A 19583-nucleotide genomic window follows, 5' to 3' on the forward strand; every position below is an offset into this window, starting at 1 on the left:
GGTTTGACTTCGCGCACCACACCAGGTTCCGCTGACGATGAGTCACAGGACAGCTGTGAAGAAACGCCAGAGGCTGTGGGGCTGCTCTGTGCTCACATCTGTATAAATCAACATGATGCTGACTCAGAGCCTTAGATCACTTCAAATAATCTATCCATGCACAATGAGCGAGGTGATTATAATTTTTAAATGGCAATGCTTGTGAGAAAACTTGATCGATTTAACAAAGCAAATGCTTTCTCCTATTTCCTCTGCATCAAAAAAAAGAAAAAGAAAAAGCATTTGTTGGTGACGACAATTAAGACTCTCAGTTCATAAAGGCGAGGTGACACAAATCAAATAATGCAGATGAAATTCTTAGTTGTACAAGCTGGGAAGGATAACTCTTTGGAGTTTTGAACATGCACAGAAATTCATGATCTATATTCCAAATAACTAAACTACGTTTGGTAACTTATTTGGGGCTCCCCTCCCACCCCCCCAGATGCAGGAAAAGTATTAAAGAATGGTACAGAAATAACTATAAAATAATGAGCAATAGTTATTAAATTCAATCATTACTTATGAGAATGAATAATGTATACGAATGTTAAGTGAGCCATATTATACAGGTTTGAGAAGGTATTTGTAGGAAAGCAGGCTGGTAGATTCTGGATCAGATGCCTTCACATGAACTCAGGTCAACACTGCACTCACTGACACTTCCTAGGAAAGAGGACAGCGGAGGAAAGGACCCCAGGGGCTCTCTGGGTGGTGACGATCACTTACCTTTAAGTGTCACCCAGTACTGTTTCCATTTCCTCCGAGCCACCAGCTCCAGCTTCCTTTCCTTCTGCAGAGTGACGAGGGGTTTGAAGAAGAGCCAGCCGGCTTTGCGCACCACCCCCTGTTCCTTCTCAAAGAGCAGGTCCAGTTGTTCCAAAGAGCTGAGCGAATCGCTGCTGGATTCGGCGGTCTCTGAGGACGTTTCGAGGTTCTCCGTGTTGGTCCTGCTCATTTCCAGCTCTCGCATGAAATTCTCGTAAATGTTCTGTTGGAGCGGATCGCTGCCGATCGCGTGAGCGGATTCGCTTCTGTGGGACAGGATCTGAGCCGAGCCCCCTGACCACAGGGATGCAGATGCCTGGGAGGGCCCCTGCATGTCCACATTCAGCCCATCCGAGCGACTGTCAAAGTAGTCACTGCCCTCCTTGGATCTCGGCTCCTGTGAGCAACATAGATAACCACCCATCAGAGGTTACATATGACCAAAGCACTCCTTCCCCAATACGGCATACGTGTTAATAGTGTGGTTTGCTAATACTACTGCTGCAAAGCAAGATTCTTTTTTTTTTTTTTAATGCATCTTTAATCATCAAGTCTGCAAATCAGAAAGAATTATAGAAACAGTATTGCTCAACCCAACGTATAGCCCGTGGAATCAATGCTTAAAAAATGTAGACCAAATAACCCTGACTATCCTAAATCTAACCTACAGTTACCATCAAAAAATGAACTAGTATATTCAAAACACACTAGCGAAGATTTCTGGACTGATACTTCTTTGCTAATTGTGAATCAGTATCTTCCGGGAAAGAGTTCATGTTCTTACAGTCTTGTTTTTCTTCTGGATCATTTTTAAGCTAAATTAGAAAAGCACTAGTTCCAGGATCAAGGAGGGTGTGGTTTCATACAAACTTTTCTTCCTCTCCCCACAGTGAACAGTGTCTCAGCTTCTCACCCCCTTCCAAGGTCTAGAGATTGAGATCTCTAGCATCGTAGTTTCCTTCTTTGGATAGTGAAAATCACGCACCTGGGGTTCCTTATCCACAAAGGGTAGTGGTTAGCAACTGTAGCTTTTACTTCGTAACAAATATTTTTTACTTTGGGAATTCTTTCATGAAAGGAATGTACTATTAATTCATTCACATTGTTTTATTTGAACACCTATTTTATTTTAAGCACTGGGAATACCAAAGCATGATTCTTTAATATTTATTCTGCCACAAAATCAGACACAGGCAGTTCTAAATAAAATTAATATTTATTCTAATAACCGCTGCCCCCCTGAGGACAACATGCACTGAACGGTGAATTGGCCGTGTACAGAGATGAAAACACAAAGGTTTCCTCTCACGTCTAGATTAGAAGTCTAGACATTCAAGAAGAATAACTTGCATAGAGGCCATTCATTGGTCAATAGCAGTAAGGAAATTTTTCAGCAGAAAGTGAGCTAATTTATGACTTAAAAGACACTGACATTGCAAACTTACAGCTTAGATTAAGGCAACTCTGCAGAGAGACGCTACTCATCTACTCAGAGGCTAGCGGGTTTTCCTTCTCCATTAAAATAAAAAGGAGGGAAAACAGGATCAAGGACCATTGACTAAAAACCTTATTTTGAATATTCCCCTGTGTGGAGGGGTTTTCTTTTCAGAAACTTCATCCAGAAATCAAGTCGCAATTAGTTGCTATCTTTTGCAGGAAAATCATCAATAGAAAAGTGCTTCTAAATACCCAAGGGCTACAAGCAACTGAGCCCCAAACATAGCTATTACTAATGAAAATATTACCTTCCGCTCTGTTTATACTATGCCCCATAGTCAGATTTATTTATACACTGATGCTTATGCAAGAACAGAGCAAATAAGCCAGCTGCAGTGAGTCACTTGGACAGGAAACTTTCAAAATAGTTTAAGATTTTTTTTTCCTTTTCAATTGTCACTTTGTTGCTCTTCAAAAGTTCTTAGGAGATGAAGGAATACTTCTCATTTAGCTAGTATTGACATTATTTCAGCTATAAATAGGACTCTCTGACTCACAGCCCCAAAACACTGGGATTGCCTCTGGTACCCAGCTAGAGCTATAATGGGGTGTTTCAAACCAAGCGGAGCCCTGCCAGAGAAAGGCATCAAGTGGCAACCTTAAGTGTAACCTGTTAGCACTCCTGACATTGTTTCTCATAAGAGGGAGACTTAAGTCACAGCGCTAACTTTTAAATGTTCAACTGGAGCAAAGCAAGACAAAATTTCCTCCTTGACAAATGGAGAGAGATCGCATTTTAGCATCCATAACTGATTCTTATACACAGACATGAACTTTCCTGGTCTCTAATAAATTTGTAAAGCATCCTATCTAGAATCCTAATAGCTAGTGACTCATTTTCAGACTAATAGGAAGGAAGGAAGGAAGGAAGGGAGGGAGGGAGGGAGGGAGGACAGTTCCTAAATAGTCTCAGCTGAATTTCCTGATCACTGCGTTATGGGTGTAAAACTAAGGTGCTATGCTAGACATGTACATAAAGAAGTCTGATTTCCATTTCCAACCCTACTGGATAATCGTAAACAATGGATAACATAACGATGACAAGAGCATTATAGCAAAGAGTAGAGAGGAATTCAAGAGATGTCACTAAATTCCTTTGGAGCTAAAGAAAAACTCTTATCACTATTCCTCACTCTCTAGGAAAAAGTACCAAACTTACCACGTCATTCTTCATATGCTATTGTCCTTTTCACAGTAACGGCCACTGGTCCTCTGCAGGAATTCCCTGTGACTATGTAGCCCTCAAAGGGCAGTGACAGCCTAAAATTAAGATGGTCAGAAAGCCGGAGTCTCTGTGTCCTGAATCTCCTCTGTAAGAAACTCTGCAGTAGTAGTCACTGCTACCCCTCAAATATATCTGGTCCTCCCCTAGGGTACACGGCAGGACCATTCCCTACTCCCCACCCCCCTCCCTTGGAGTTAGGCAAGGCCATGTGACTTGCTTTGGCCAATAAATGCAAACAGAAGTGAAATGTGTCACCCCTGAGTGGGCGCTTCAAAAGCCAACACACGGTTTTTTCTCCCTCTGCCACAGAGGCTTGCGGTGTGCCAGATGGTAACTGCTCTGTGGACCTGGGGTACCAGAGAGGAACAATGCAGACCAGAGAACAATGCAGCTTCAATGAGACATAGACTTTGCTTGTGCTAAACCTCAGAGAATTGAGGGCTTTTTGTTACCTCCGCATAACCTAGCCCACCCTGACTGAAAGAATGGAAAGTCTACCCAGGACAGGAGCAAGGCCTCACAGGTCTCAGCAAAGCTGCATTAATATCAATAGTTTACCAGCATCAAACACATGCTCTTCTCCAGCACATGTGTGTTCCCTCCCCCTCCCTCTAGCTTTGAATAGTGTGATATTCTTTCTCAGCTATGTAAGTTTTTCCACTGATTAATCTGCTTTCAGGCCCTAACTCCCCGAGTGGTTGAAAGCCCTAAAAAAAAAGAACTGCTCTTTTTACATCACTTTTTTCTAAAAAGTCAAAACAAATATGTCTACCCATCATAGGAAGATTTTCCAAGGCTAAGCCCTGCTGGCATACAGAAGTCTGTGTGTGTAAGAGGATAAGCATTTGGTCCTTACTCTAGTATACTGTCACAAACTTTGCTCCTATGCACTGACTACATTTTTTAAGGATCCAAGCTTTGTCTTCACGTTCAATTGTAAAAGAAAAACAAAGGCCAGAGTTCCCTGGTGGCCCGGTGACTCGGGTTCAATCCCTGGTCAGGGAACTGAGATCCCAGAAGCTGCATGGTGCAGCCAAACAAAACAAAAAAAACAAAAAACAAAAAAGCAAAGGCATAGCCAATGGAAGTGGCATACTTACCAAAAAAGTACATTTTGCTCACCTTTATAAATTATCAAAATCTGACACAAGCAAAACTCAAAAGCTGCCTTCATAGGCCACTTTTCAAAACTACAAGATAGTTTATTATCTTAATATTCAGTAACCCCCAAGTAATTACTAGTGGCTATCAACAGTACCTTGGCCATGTGGCTAGGTGGAAAAGGCACACCTTTGAGCTTTAGCAGAAGTGGCTTTGGCCCTGGCTTCTCCCCTAACGAGCCATGTGCCTTCAAACTCCTTGAACATTAGTTTCTTCATTTTAAAATGAGGGGGAGTCCTTTCTAGCTTTCAAATTCAGATTCTTTGATTGTAACCAGTCTGTTCTTAACTTCACAGGCTTACAGATCATCCAGTTAAATCTTTGGATGATACAGACTTGAAGGAGGTTCACTTCCCAGGGTGGCTGGGCAGCAAGGTCCTGCATGGGGCAGCATGTGGTCAATTCACAGTGGCAAAGGGTCTGCTTTGGACCTGAATGGAAACGGAATGAGACACAGCAGAGCCGGGCGTAAGCCAGGCCACAAGCACAGATGAGAAACATGCAAATAAGAGATGTGGAGGAACAGGCTTAAGGGCCGCAGCAGATGAGAGCTGAACACTAGTCGACAACACAACACTTGCATCAAACAGACGGGAAAGCTGTCTGTGTGGGACTGCAGCTCCCCAGAAAGTAGGAGCTCTCTCTCCAATTATGCTTGACTGCTGTCAGTTGTTTGGGAAATGGCAGCTGAGAAAAAAAGGTCAATGAAATCTCTACTACAGCACTTAGCAGTTTAGCATGAAGAAGTAACAAGTAAGGAGGGAGCAAATGACTACATTCAGGGGTATGAAGAGTTCTGTAATAGGACAACAATCATCTATTCTTCGTCTCTGTGTAGAAGAGGAGAAGAAAAGGGCACAAAGTACAATTTGGGGGCAGGGGGGCATGGACCTTATACATAAGAAGGAAATAACTAATGGTAAATTTTATAGATCTGAAACAATCTGCTCAGGGAAGTTATTTTCTATCCCTAAAGCTCTATGTAATTTTATAAGTATATATCTATCTAGGATGGTTTAAATGCAATTCTACTAGAGACAAACTGGTCATTCAAATTTCCTTTAACAATCTGACTTATATTGAGTTTAAAAAAAAAAACAAAAACACTTTCTCCCTTCTATAAATAATTAAAAGTAAAAACAAACAAAGAGCAAGCAACTGAAAACCTAGAAATCTCGTTACCTAAGAAGGCAAACTATTACTTTCCTTCCTGATGTCAAAGTCATTTTGTTTCCCCCGTTCAAACTTGATATGCCATTACAAGGATTACTGTCATCATGATTCTTATTTTCTCAACATCATCATACTTTTGCTATTCCATGTACTTAGGTCAAGATGTTTTCAAAACTGTTAGCTGCCCCCATGAGGAGATGGTGAGATTATACATATAGATAGATCACCCACATTTTTTTTCCCGATGTACCAACTGAAGAACAGGAATTTTAATTCCTCCAAAGTAATATCGAGCCCAGCAAGGCTACTCGTCCAAAAATGACAACGATCTCTCTCTCTTCCTTTCTGTTTAGGCTTTAAGAATGAGCTCTAGCAAAATACTCAGATAACCAATTCATTGGGGAAGTCTCTCCAACACTGTCCTTTCTAAGAACCGTTTGGCCAGGTCTTGGGATGCGGCCTGTGGGGTTCATACCAGAGTCCGGGAGACGAGACTGGACAGAATCCGGGAGACTGAAGTCGAGGGTTAAGAGTGAAAATGCACATCTGAAGCAAAAGGAAAACAAGAAAACACACACACACACACACACACACACACACACACCCCTGCAAACAAGATGTGCCATGTCTTAGGCTAAACTCCTCCCTCTCACGAGCTCATTTAAGCCTCAGGACACGCTCTGCAGTAGCTTCTGCTAACTTCCCCATTTTGCAGATAGAAAACCGAAGAGCACCTTTCCTGGCGCTCCAAGCCTGACTCACCTGGAGTCTTCTTTTCTTCCTGGAGAGGCTTCCCGTCCAGTCGCTGATGCGGCGCATCCTGGATTTCAGGGTGTCCTTCTTGGACGGCTCCTCGCCCAGGGCCCTGGACTTGCGGCAGGGCAGGGTGAAGGATGCGAACTGCCCGGGCTCCCCGCGCTCCACGCGGGCCGGCACGTCCATGTCGGAGGCGAAGGAGACGCGGGCGCTGAGGCTGGCGCGCGGGCCCATGTAGTCGTCGGAGAGCCGCAGGGCCGCGGGGCCCAGGCTCCCCAGGGTGGCGTCCGGGTAGGGTTCCCGGAGGGACGAGAGGGAGGCGCTTTGGCTGAAAGGCTTTGGAGCGTCCCTGGGCGGGAAGCCGGCGTGGAGGCCGGGCTCGGGCTCGGGCTCCAGTGTGCGGGGCGCCGCGAAGGAGCCCTCGGCCTCGCTGACCTCGCCGGCCGGGCCCCAGGGCGAGTCGTACCAGGAGGACTCGGAGCTGAGCGAGCTGCCCTTGCTGGAGCGCGGGCGCGCGGCGGCGGCGGGGGAGGCGCGCGGGCTGGGCGGGGAGCCGGCCGAGTAGCGCAGCAGCTGCACGGGGCCGCCCGAGGCCCCCGGGGCCGCGGCGCTGTGCGGGCCGCCGCTGTGGAATTCCACCCGGAGGCAGCCGTCCAGCTTGCCCAGCGTCTTGATAAGCACCCTGGGGCTCTTGCGGTCCTCGCCGGGAGGGGTGGACGCGACGCTCTCGTCCCTGCCGTAGCAGTTGAGAAGATGCCCATTGCAGTCCCTCGAGGCCGCGTGGTTATCCGCCGATGGGTGCCCGACGTAGTGGAAGCCGTTCTCGGGGGAGAAAGCAGCATCGTTGCCCTGGAAATCTGATCCCGAGGCATTTGTCCTGTGCTTGGAGTAGGCACTGCCTTTGGAGACTTTGCATGAGGGGCCACCCGGTCGGGATGCATAAGGCTGATTGCTCTTGAAGTGAGAAAGGCAGCTTCGGGCCAGCGACCTGGACTTGTACCCGGCTCCGCTGCTTCCGTGACCCCATCCGTGCAATGACTTGTCATCCTTTGCATGAAGGCCACGGATTTTCAGGGAGCAAGGCTTTTGCTTAGCACCAGTAATAGTATTGCTATGATTTTTAGATCCTTGAAGGGTGTACTGACTCTCGGAGTTCCCCATTTTAACCTAAATTAAGAACAGTAGCAGCAGTAAGAGTCACGACCTAAATTACCTTCCACTATGACAGAACTTTCTAAAAATACGTTCTTCACATGACAAAGGAACCAAGCAACTTCTTTCTGAACCTGACACAACTCAGAGACGTAGGGACAAGAGTGACTTACGGAATTGGTTCTCCTCCTAAAATGCAGGTCATCAGCCAGATAAACAGTACTGACCGCTCCTGTGCTAGTGATTTGAAGCACACAATCTGTTGTCTGATGTTAATTCAGAAACTGAACAGGCATAGGAATCAGCTTAAGGCAGAGACCTCCTATAGGCTTGGTATTGGGAGGTTTTGAACCAATGATTCTTGAAGAGAAAAATGAGGGGAAAATATCTTTACTCTGTCACTCCAATGTAATGATTTTTCAGTGACCACACAGATATATTTTCATTATATATAAGCTACTGGAAGAGCTCATACCATACCCCAGTATAAGTGATTACTGCTGAAAAATGATCACATTTGTAATAACATGACTCTGGGTACCATACTATGTTGGAGCTTTCATGTACCACACAGAGTAGGATATCGAAAAGGATAAGGAGTAGAATTTCTCAACAACTAAACTGAGATGGAAAAAAGGGGAGGAAAATACAAGCTCTCATTTGGGACAGAAAAACATTTTAATGAAACATCTCTAGAGCTTTTCTAAAGACTTTAAGGGTTCTCACTTTAGAACCTGATAATAGAAAAAAGTCTGAAGCTGACTTGTTAGAATGTGAGTATTAAAAGAAAAAAACCCCACTCTCACCACTATGATTCAACGTAGTTTTGGAAGTTTTAGCCACAGCAATCAGAGAAGAAAAAGAAACAAAAGGAATCCAAATCAGAAAGAAGTAAAACTGTAACTGTTTGCAGATGACATGATACTGTACATAGAGAATCCTAAAGATGCTACCAGAAAACTACTAGAGCTAATCAATGAATCTGGTAAAGTTGCAGGATACAAAATTAATGCACAGAAATCTCTTGCATTCCTATACACTAATGATGAAAAATCTGAAAGAGAAATTAAGGGAACACTCCCATTTACCACTGCAACAAAAAAGAATAAAATACCTAGGAATAAACCTACCTAAGAAGACAAAAGACCTGTATACAGAAAACTATAAGAGACTGATTAAAGAAATTAAAGATGATACAAACAGATGGAGAGATATACCATGTTCTTGGATTGGAAGAATCAACATTGTGAAAATGACCATACTACCCAAAGCAATCTACAGATTCAATGCAATCCCTATCAAGCAACCAATGGCATTTTTCACAGAACTAGAACAAAAAATTTCACAATTTGTATGGAAACACAAAAGACCCTGAATAGCCAAAGCAATCTTGAGAACAAAAAATGGAGTTGGAGGAATCAGACTCCCTGACTTCAGACTATACTACAAAGCTACAGTAATCAAGACAGTCTGCTACTGGCACAGAAATAGAAATATAGATCAATGGAACAGGATAGAAAGCCCAGAGATAAACCCATGCACCTATGGTCACTTTATCTTTGATAAAGGAGGCAAGAATAGACATTGGAGAAAAGACAGCCTCTTCAATAAGTGGTACTGGGAAAACTGGACAGCTACATGTAAAAGAATGAAATTAGAACACTCCCTAACACCATACACAAAAATAAATTCAAAATGGATTAAAGACCTAAATGTAAGACCAGACACTAGAAACATAGGCAGAACACTCTATGACATAAATCACAGCAAGATCCTTTTTGACCCACTTCCTAGAGAAATGGAAATAAAATCAAAAATAAACAAATGGGACCTAATAAAACTTAAAACTTTTGCACAGCAAAAGAAACTATAAACAAGACGAAAAGACAACCCTTAGAATGGGAGAAACTATTTGCCAATGAAGCAACTGAGTAAGGATTAATCTCCAAAATATACAAGCAGCTCATGCAGCTCAATATCAAAAAAAACAAACAACCCAATCCAAAAATGGGCAGAGAACCTAAGCAGACATTTCTCCAAAGAAGATATACAGATTGCCAACAAACACATGAAAGGATGCTCAACATCACTAATCATTAGAGAAATGCAAATCAAAACTACAATGAGGTATCACCTCACACCAGTCAGAATGACCATCATCAAAAAGTCTACAAACAATAAATGCTGGAGAGGGTGTGGAGAAAAGGGAACCCTCTTGCACTGTTGGTGGGAATGTAAATTAATACAACCACCATGGAGAACAGTATGGAGGTTCCTTAAAAAACTAAAAATAGAGCTACCATACGACCCAGCAATCCCACTACTGGGCATATACCCTGAGAAATCCATAATTCAAAAAGAGTCATGTACCACAATGTTCACTGCAGCTCTATTTACAATAGCCAGGACATGGAAGCAACCTAAGTGTCCATCAACAGATGAATGGATAAAGAAGATGTGGCACATATATACAATGGAATATTACTCAGCCATAAAAAGAAATGATATTGAGTTATTTGTAGTGAGGTGGATGGACCTAGAGTCTGTCATACAGAGTGAAGTAAGTCAGAAAGAGAAAAACAAATACTGTATGCTAACACATATATATGGACTCTAAAAAAAAAAAAAATGTTCTGAAGAACCTACGGGCAGGACAGGAATAAAGACGCAGACGTAGAGATTGGACTTGAGGACCGGAGAGGGGGAAGGGTAAGCTGGGACGAAGTGAGAGAGTGGCATGGACATATATACACTACCAAATGTAAAATAGATAGCTAGTGGGAAGCAGCCGCATAGCACAGGGAGATGAGCTCGGTGCTTTGTGACCACCTAGAGGGGTGGGATAGGGAGGGTGGGAGGGAGACGCAAGAGGGAGGGGATATGGGGATATATGTGTATGTATAGCTGATTCACTTTGTTAATAAAGCAGAAACTAACATACCATTGTAAAGCAATTTAAAAAAAATAAAAAAAATAAAAGAAAAAAAACTGTTAGATTCTTTCAATTCCCTTTAAAACCCCAATTTGCTTAAGGAGTCTATTAGTTAAGCCAAATTCAAGGTGAAACTTGATCCAAACCTCCCCCCGCACCCCACCCTCGGTTTTTTATTCTAACCAGTATACCACTGTTTGAGGCAAGTTGGAGGTGATGCTTCCAGTCATGTTTCCACATATATGTAGTAGGTTTTTCATTTTAACTCTTTTGTTCCTAAGAATGTACAGCCACAAAATTCAAAAGGGCTGACGTTTCTTTGGTGGCAATTATCAAACACAGTTTAAAACGCAAATAATGGGAACAAATAATTAAACCTTTACTAATCCCCTAAATCACAGTCTTGCAACTAGACATGAACCGCAGCTCCCAGGAGCAGGACTTACTGCAGTCTGGTTTGTGCGTTGAGGGAGATTAATGGTCAGTCGACTTGATAGGGCCCTGGGAGTGAGGCAGCATGGTTAGCAAGTGAGAGGAGTGAGTCCATGAAATGATCCTGAAAAACAGAAATAGGAGTAAACTCTGTCAAGCATTTTACACCCATTAAACGAAGGTTTCATGTAAATTACCTGAAGAAACAACAGGTGCCCAGAATCCCTGTCAAAATAATAAATGGAATGTCTGTGAGCGGCGCGATCCATCGGGGTTGTTTGGAAGATGTGAAGGAAGCCAGGACCAACCCCTCCCCCCACCCCTCCCCCACCCCTCCCCCACCCACCTTGCAAAGGCCTTTCACTCCACACAGTCTGCATTCAAATGTACGCCTTTGTTTCAGGGGAGAGCAGGTGAAAGTGCTGCCCTGAGTCATGGCTCATCTGTCACCACGGCTAGGAAAACAACTTGTAGAAGCATCGTCCTGGTGTGGCAAGAACGGGTCCCTGTTCCCCATTTGACGAAGCAGCAAAAACACAACCCAAAATGTAGAGTCACAGGGAAACAGCCCTTGGCTAAAATAATGCGTGTCAGAGAGGCGGACCCGGTCGATGAGATGAAAAGGTTTTCCCCAGCACCTTTTTGGGTCTCACTGCGCAAGGCTACAGGCAGGAAGCCCACCTTTGAGGGAAAGAGGGGGGGCTTGGGGGTGCTGCCATCTGGCTGTGCTCACTGCCGGACACAAAGCCTTTATTTCTGCCACAGACAGAGCGAGCAGAGCAGTGAGGGGCCACTAGTGACTTTTTTCCTCTTAAAAAAAAATTTTATTTGTAATTGTGGTACAACACATGTAACATTTACCATCTGAACCAATTTCAAGTGTACAGACAGTAATGCGAAACACGTTCACATCATTATGCAATCCATCTCCAGAATGCTTTTCATCTCGCAAAACTAAATCTCCGTACATTAAACAACTCCCCACCTCACCCTCTCCCCCATCTCCCCAGCCCCTTGTAACAACCATTCTGTTTTCTGTCTCTATGAATTTGATAGCTCTAGGTACATTATGTAAGCGGAATCACACAGGATTTGTTGTTGGTGACTGGCTTATTTCATTTAGCATAACGTCTTCGAGGCTCATCTGTGTTGCAGCATGCATCAGAATTTCCTTCCTTTTTAAGGCTGAATAATATTCCATTGTATGTGTACACAATTTGTTTATCCATTCATCTGTAAATGGATACCTAGAGACCGCTTTCTACCTCTTGGCCGTTGTGAATAATGCTGCTATGAACATAGGTATACAGATATCTCTTCAATACTCTGCTTTTACTTCCTTTGGGTATATACCCAGAAATGGAATTGCTGGATCATATGGTAATCCTATTTTTCATTTTTCAAGGCGCCACCATACTGTTTTCCATAGCAGCGGCACCATTTTACATTCCCACCAACAGTTCACAGACTTCTAATTTCTTTACATCTTCACCAATACTTGTGATTTTCTATTTGTTTGTTTTATATAGTGGCCATCCTACAGTATGAGATGATATCTTACTGTGGTTTTGATTTGCATTTCCCTAATGATTAGTGATGTTGAGCATTTTTTCATGGTTTATTAGCCACTTGTATAGCTTCTTTGGAGGGTTCGATGGTGACTTTTAAAGTTCGTGAAGCACTGGCACGGGACCTAAGTACGTCCAATGAGGCCAAAGACACAAGCCTATCTGGGACAATCCACACACAGACATTTTAAATTGACAAAAAAAATTTTAAATGTCAAAGATTTCCCACTTAGGCATCAGCAGGAGATCTAACAGTCTTTATAAAGACTGAGGCCAGCATCTAACTGGTACCTACTACATTACTGACCACACCTTCCCGTGAGCAGCTCTCCCAAACATCTAAAAGGCAGGAGAGCCACTGGTTGAGCTGCCACTAAAAAGTGGCCCCCGTGATACCTCTGACACGGGAGCTAGAACACAAGAACCCCACCTTTTGAAACTTCAAAACCTGAGTTGTCTGTCTTTTCTCAGCTACACTCTTTTAACACAGGAACTAAAAGTGGCCAGAGAAGCTCCCAGCTGCCGGGTCTGAGACCTCACACAATAAGCTGATGGGCGTGAGCCTTTGTGCTTGTGTACTTTCATCAAGACCAAGGTCTGGTGATGACCCACAGGTGAAAGTCTCCTGGGTGGCTCTTTGTCAGGCCCTTCTGATCCCAGGATCACGTGCCCAAAGACGAGCTCACACAGCACTGGCTCGAGGCCCCCAACCCAGCGGCATAAAGCTGCCACTGAGAGAGGGTCCCGCTGGGTCAGCCGCTCAAGGACACACAAAGACAGGGGTTCAAAGGCGCAGAATGGCTCAGGGTTGGAAGTTTATGCCCCAGCAGCAGATTGTAACCTCAACTTGTCTTACTCCTTTTGAAGTTAAATAGCTTAATTTTAAATTTCATGTCCTATTTTAAAACACATAGCCCTGAACCCTGTCCTTTCTGAGGCGCTGTCCATAAGGCCTGCAACTTCGGGGCTCACAGAAGCATTTAATAAACACCTGTTGAATTGAATGAAAGCAACTTCACCTGTTAGAAGGTTGATCTGGGCACAAACCAAGAGCAGGAATCATCCCAACAGGATCTGGCTGAAAGACTGATGTTATTAATCCATGAGGCGATGTCTCAATAATTAACACAGTACTGCCTGGAGAAAAGCCGAGAGGCGGATACAACGTGCAATGTGACATGTGCACGGTGCTGACCAGCTGTTCAACATCCCTAGTCAATCAATCCCACAAAAGGAAAACAGCCTTAAACTGCAGCAAGAAGAATTTATCTAATATTTATGAGGAATTTATTGACAGAGAAAGGTAATCTCTGAGGGAAACTTTAGATCTGTCCCTGAGGAGTTTGGCAAATTGAACTGCTATTTATCTGTCATGCTTCAGCTGTGATTTTTTGTCTGAAAGCAAGAGAATAAACAGGTCAGGTTTTCTGCAACCCTGACTCTCTGAACTCTTTTACTAAGGGAATTTTATGGTAGTCAAGTTAAAAAAAAAATTTTATTGATAGAAAGCAGGCTGACAATATCAAAATGACAGATTTCCTGTGAAATTTTTTAAAAAGAAAAGAAATAGCTAAAAGCCCCCAATAGAAAAAAGCATGCACATTGGGTACACTAACCTGCAGTAATTAATACATATCAGGTACACTAATGTACAACAAGGCCCACAGTTGACCCAGAGAAAATTTAAGTGACGTTACTCAAGAATAAATGAAAGGGTGCTAAGACTGTGTGTACTTCACAAATATTCTATGCTGTGTATACACTTTTTTTTACAATTATTTTTTATTTATTGAATAATAATAATAAAATATTGGAATTTTAAAAAATTGATCACAATCTCCTGAACCTAAAAACAACCCTTGTCTTTTGTTTTTTACATTCCCTTCCAATCCCCAATCTTATGAATATGCTATGTAGCTTTTTAAGCTAAAATCACAAACAAGAATGGATGTTTTTTCCTTTTTTTTTTTTTAAATTGAAGTATAGTTGATTTACAATGTTGTGTTAGTTTCAGGTGTACAGCAAAGTGATTCATATACATATGATTCAGTTATATATATATGTATTTATATGTATATATATATCTCACATATACATTCTTTTTCAGATTCTTTTCCCTTATACTTTATTACAAAATATTGAGTATAGTTCCCTGTGCTGTACAGTAGATCCTTGTTATCTATTTTATATATAGTACTGTGCATATGTTAATCCCAAACTCTTAATTTAAACTTTTTAAAATTGCAATCAATTACCACCCCAGAAATGTCCAGCAATGTGGAGGAATTCCACAAATAACGTCATCAGAATCCCAGCAGCCACTGTGACCTACTGAATCTCACAGCAGGAATCTTTTAGGAGGAAATTCAAGATTTACCTTTTCTTCACTTGCCTTGAGCTTGGGCTTGAACTGATGTGTCAGATTGCCAAATTCTCTGCTTCCACGTAGTACAGAGTTCAGAGCAAAGGAAACTAAAATCCTCCAACTCTGCTTGGTCTCCGCCTGTGCCGGCTGCCCAGATGGAGCAACTACAGGGAAATCAGAGACGAACCGAGCAGGGCAGATGGGGCTGTGAGGAGGGCTGGGGGCTGACCGGTGATGGCAAGCAGAACGGAGGCGTGGGGACACGGAACAAAAGCCAGACTTACGGCTTGGCGAGGCAGTTAAGGGGAGCTCAACAAGATATCAACAAGGCTTCTCACGCAATTTTAGAAAGATTTTTATACTGACAGAGGAGCCTCATCATTGGACAAGACAAACATTTCAGATAGTGATAAGAGCTGGAAAAAAAGATAAGAAAAGGACTAACCATTAATCATAACAATATCTACTTGGTCCCCTTTACTTCGGGGTGGGAGGCTGAGGGGAGCTTCACTCATTAAGGAGACAAATCTCAGAATCCTTGTCTGGTTTGTGTCACAGAACTTGGGTTTAAGACCTGCTTCCAGCTCTTAAATAGCATGTGAGTTTCAGGTCGAACTACTTATGCTTTCTGAATCTCTTTATCTCCATTTGCAACTTGAGGATAAAAGTATCTGTCCTACCTACCTCATGGATAGAGAATCGAGTGTGGAAATATATGTGAAACCACCTAAAAAACTGTGAAACATAAATATACAGTACTATTATTAATTTCTAGTGATAAATTTAACTTGGTGTACTATGATATCAGATCTTATAACAGTCTGCTGTTTCATTTTATTAACTATTAATCAGTACATTAAATATTACATATGTTTATATATATAAATTTGGAACTTTCCAAGTTCCATTGTTAGCACTGATTTTGATTTTGATCAATTCCCCAATAATTACAGCATATAAAACTATCTAATTTGCCACACGTGTCAAATGTCAACAGAAACAATGACACAAACCATGTACTTGTATTATTACATGCTAGAAAGTGTAGAAATGTAACCTAAGTGTTCACTGAACAACTGGCCAATCTCAGCCACGGCGATCTTGGTCCCCAGGGGACATTTGGCAATATCTAGAAACATTTTTGGTTGTCATGCTGGGGCACTGGCACCGAGCAGGTAGAGTTCAGAGATACTGCTAATCATCTTACAACGCACAGGACAGTCCCCACAATAAATAATTACTTGACTCCATACGTCATTAGTGTTGAGGCTGAGAAACCCTGCCTTAAAATGTTACTGCCTGTCTCATTACAAACACTAAAATACAAGAACAAATATGCCGAAAAATCTAAAACCAAAGCATTCAAACTCTGTCAAGGACCCAAACTTACTAACAAACTCTGTAAATACAGCCAGAACCTGCTTCTCCCATCTTGCCTCAAGGAAGCGCACTCCAAATGCACGGATACCCGGACTCGAAGGAGCTCATTTCTAATCATAAGAAAGCTTGAACCCAATTTGTATGAAGAGGCAGGAGAAAGGAACATATGGTCTCCATAGGAATAGTGCTGAGGGAGAGAAACCCTTATAAATAAAGTGGGCAGAAAGCGGGCTGCTGCTAAGGGCCTCAAAAGCTAAGCGTCCATTGTGGAGCCCCATTGGGTCTATTTCAATTCAGCAGGATTCCTTCCAAATGCATATTAACAGATGAAAAGACAAACCAATCTGCAGCAAGGGATGCCTAACAGGACCTCAGTCGACAAGCATGGCTGGTATTCAGCAGGGGAAAAGCAATAAATTCCACAGAGACAATAGCCCAGCTTTTTGCATAGTTCATCACCTTAGTAAGCCAATTTCTCGCAAGCAGGGTCTCAGCACTCACACCTGTTTTCATAAAAAAAAAACTTTAACATCTGCAGCATTGCTTACAGAAGTGTTTGTCCAAGGGTTCATGATGCACTGTTGGTTCATGAAATTCATTTAATGATTTAATACCAGTATTTTCAAAGGAATAGACTAGAATAGAATAGGAATGGAGCAGAGACTGTAATAAAACAGAAAATAGAGAATTGTATCCCAATAATGGTAAAAATTGTTCTATGACATTAAATTTTTTTGTGTGCTTGTATGTTTGCCTGTATACTGGGTGGTGAAGTAAAATTATATCTCCTTGAGTAATGGTCTGAAAAAAGAACTTGAAAACAATGATTTATAAAACCGCAAGTAGCAGTTTCATCAGAATGGCACATCCATTCTAATAAAACCCAAGGACAACCCAAGTCTAGAGAGTCTTGAAACATCCAAAAAATTATCACCCAAGGCAAACACTTCAGGTAGAGAGAAGAAAAGCGAGAGAGAAAAGGACTCTCCGCTATTGATGTGCAGTTCTGGGCACCACATGTGATGTCCTCACCCTCCTGCAGGCTACAGATTAAGAGAAACTTTCATTGGACATTCAGACTCTTCCTATGAAGTAAAAAAGAAGTCAGCCAAAGAACAGAGTCTTGAGGATGTGTGAGATTCTGCTAGATGAAGAAAGAAAAGGACATTCCAAGGAATAGAAAATGGCACATCCAAAGACACGGGCGCTCCAGGACCACTTGCTGAATCCGTTAGTGACTGAATCAACAAGTGAACTAAGCAAAGAAAGCCCCCAGCTTGTTCAGGAAAGGTGACAAGGGCAGCAGGGGCTGAGCACAAGTGTCAGGGATAACGTTGAGAGAGATGAGGAGGAAGAGGTAAGAGGGGAAGGAGGGATGAGGGAGAGGAGGCTGGGGGAGACCTTGCCTGTCCCTGCCCATCACCTTCACACCCTCCCCACTGTCCCCAGGAGCACCACACATGAGCCATCTCCTAGGTTCCTAGGGACACTCTGGGACACCATCTGGGAAGGAGTCCACAGTAATCAGTAGCTTGAAGCCCAATGTGGGAGGCAGTGTTGGCAAAAGAAGAAAATGTCCTTAGTGTTCGCAGAAACTTGGGAACTGATGTGAAATAGGAGTTCCACTCACCAACTCAACTTGAATTTCCGCAGACCCGCCTATACATCCACCCGTGTGCTGGGCACGGGAGAGAAACAAGAGTGATATATGATCTGATCCCTTCCCCAGAGGGGCTTATCAGCTTGTGTAGGAAGGGGGAGCAATGATTAACAGGAAACATTTGTAGAATCAATAAGCGAGTTTACAACAACTTTAACAGCACTGAGTTTATGAGAGACGTGGTGAGACCAACAGTCCCACAAATATTACTGGTATGTTTCTGGAATGTCAGTGAGTTGAGAGGCCCAGCTACCTCTGAGCCATCACAGAAACTGAAAATATTTCAGGGGTTTTTTAAAAATCAACTTTTCAATAAAAATTACAGAACTAACATAGTCTAAGATAAAACCATCCGTGTAAAGATAAAACTTTTTTATTTTTCTTTCAAAAATTATCAAAATGCATCTCATACATTTTCATCCCTGCTCTTTCTAGCACAGTAGCATGGTTTGTTTTTTTTTTTTTTTAAGTATCAAATGTTGGGACTTCCCCGGTGGCACAGTGGTTAAGAATCCGCCTGCCAATGCAGGGGACACAGGTTCGAGCCCTGGTCCGGGAAGATCCTACATGCCACAGAGCAACTAAACCCATGCGCCACAACTACTGAGCCTGCGCTCAAGAGCCACAACTACCGAGCCCACGTGCCACAACTACTGAAGCTCGTGTGCCTAGAGCCCATGCTCCGCAACAAGAGAACCCACCACAATGAGAAGACTGTGCACCGCAACGAAGAGTAGCCCCAGCTCGCTGCAACTAGAGAAAGCCCACACGCAGCAACGAGACCCAACACAGCCAAAACTAAATAAATTAAATAAATAAAAATTTATTTAAAAAAAAAATCGCTGACCTTAAAAAATATATATATCAAATGTTGAGTCCCACTCTGCATTTTCTCCCAAGTGTACTTCAAGTCTCATCCACAATTTGGCCAACAGCCTGGTCTCTACAGACCTTATACTGCTTTGGTGACGGCTGGAACCAAAGATGCACAAGATTCAAAATGGTTAGCATGACTTTTAAATAACCCTCTTTTGTAACTTGGGATTCAAAATGGTTTGCATGACTTTTAAATAACCTCTCTTTTTTAACTTTTAGGAACATGAGCCATTCCACAACAAGCGAGTTCAGACATGGGTAGGCACCTCCCAAGCACCACCAAGATGAAAACAGCAGACCATGCATCAGAATCCCAGGCTATAACCACATGGCTTCTCACTGACTCGGAGACATGTCTGTAAGGCACGTGCTTCAGTAAATCAGAAGCAGGCATCGCACTCCTAAACCTCAGTCACGTTCTGTGAACAAAATATACCGTGGTCATTGTACCAGGTTATTCTTAGCAAAGTATTTCTTCATTATATACTGTTCCATTTAAGTTAAAAAATGAACAGGCTTAAACCACACATTTCTCCCCTCATTTATTAAACAGGGGCTTTCCTCACCCTCATAAATGTGCAACTATTTTCCTTCCATTC

General features: G+C 42.7%; 1 protein-coding gene across 5 annotated transcripts in view; it reads right to left on the reverse strand.

Annotated features, from left to right (window-relative positions):
• TIAM2 (TIAM Rac1 associated GEF 2) overlaps positions 1 to 19583 on the reverse strand; it is a 236410-nt gene that overhangs the window by 97671 nt on the left and 119156 nt on the right. For all 5 annotated transcript variants that reach the window (XM_059940941.1, XM_059940942.1, XM_059940943.1 and 2 more), the window contains 3 exons: positions 11150 to 11259; positions 6626 to 7786; positions 769 to 1204 (listed from right to left, as the gene is read on the reverse strand). In XM_059940941.1, the coding sequence (XP_059796924.1) occupies positions 769 to 1204; positions 6626 to 7780 (1591 nt within the window). In that variant the 5' untranslated portion in view covers positions 7781 to 7786; positions 11150 to 11259. The remainder of the gene's footprint in view (positions 1 to 768; positions 1205 to 6625; positions 7787 to 11149; positions 11260 to 19583) is intronic.

This window comes from Balaenoptera ricei, chromosome 12 (genome assembly GCF_028023285.1).
Source record: "Balaenoptera ricei isolate mBalRic1 chromosome 12, mBalRic1.hap2, whole genome shotgun sequence".
Classification (NCBI taxonomy): domain Eukaryota; kingdom Metazoa; phylum Chordata; class Mammalia; order Artiodactyla; family Balaenopteridae; genus Balaenoptera; species Balaenoptera ricei.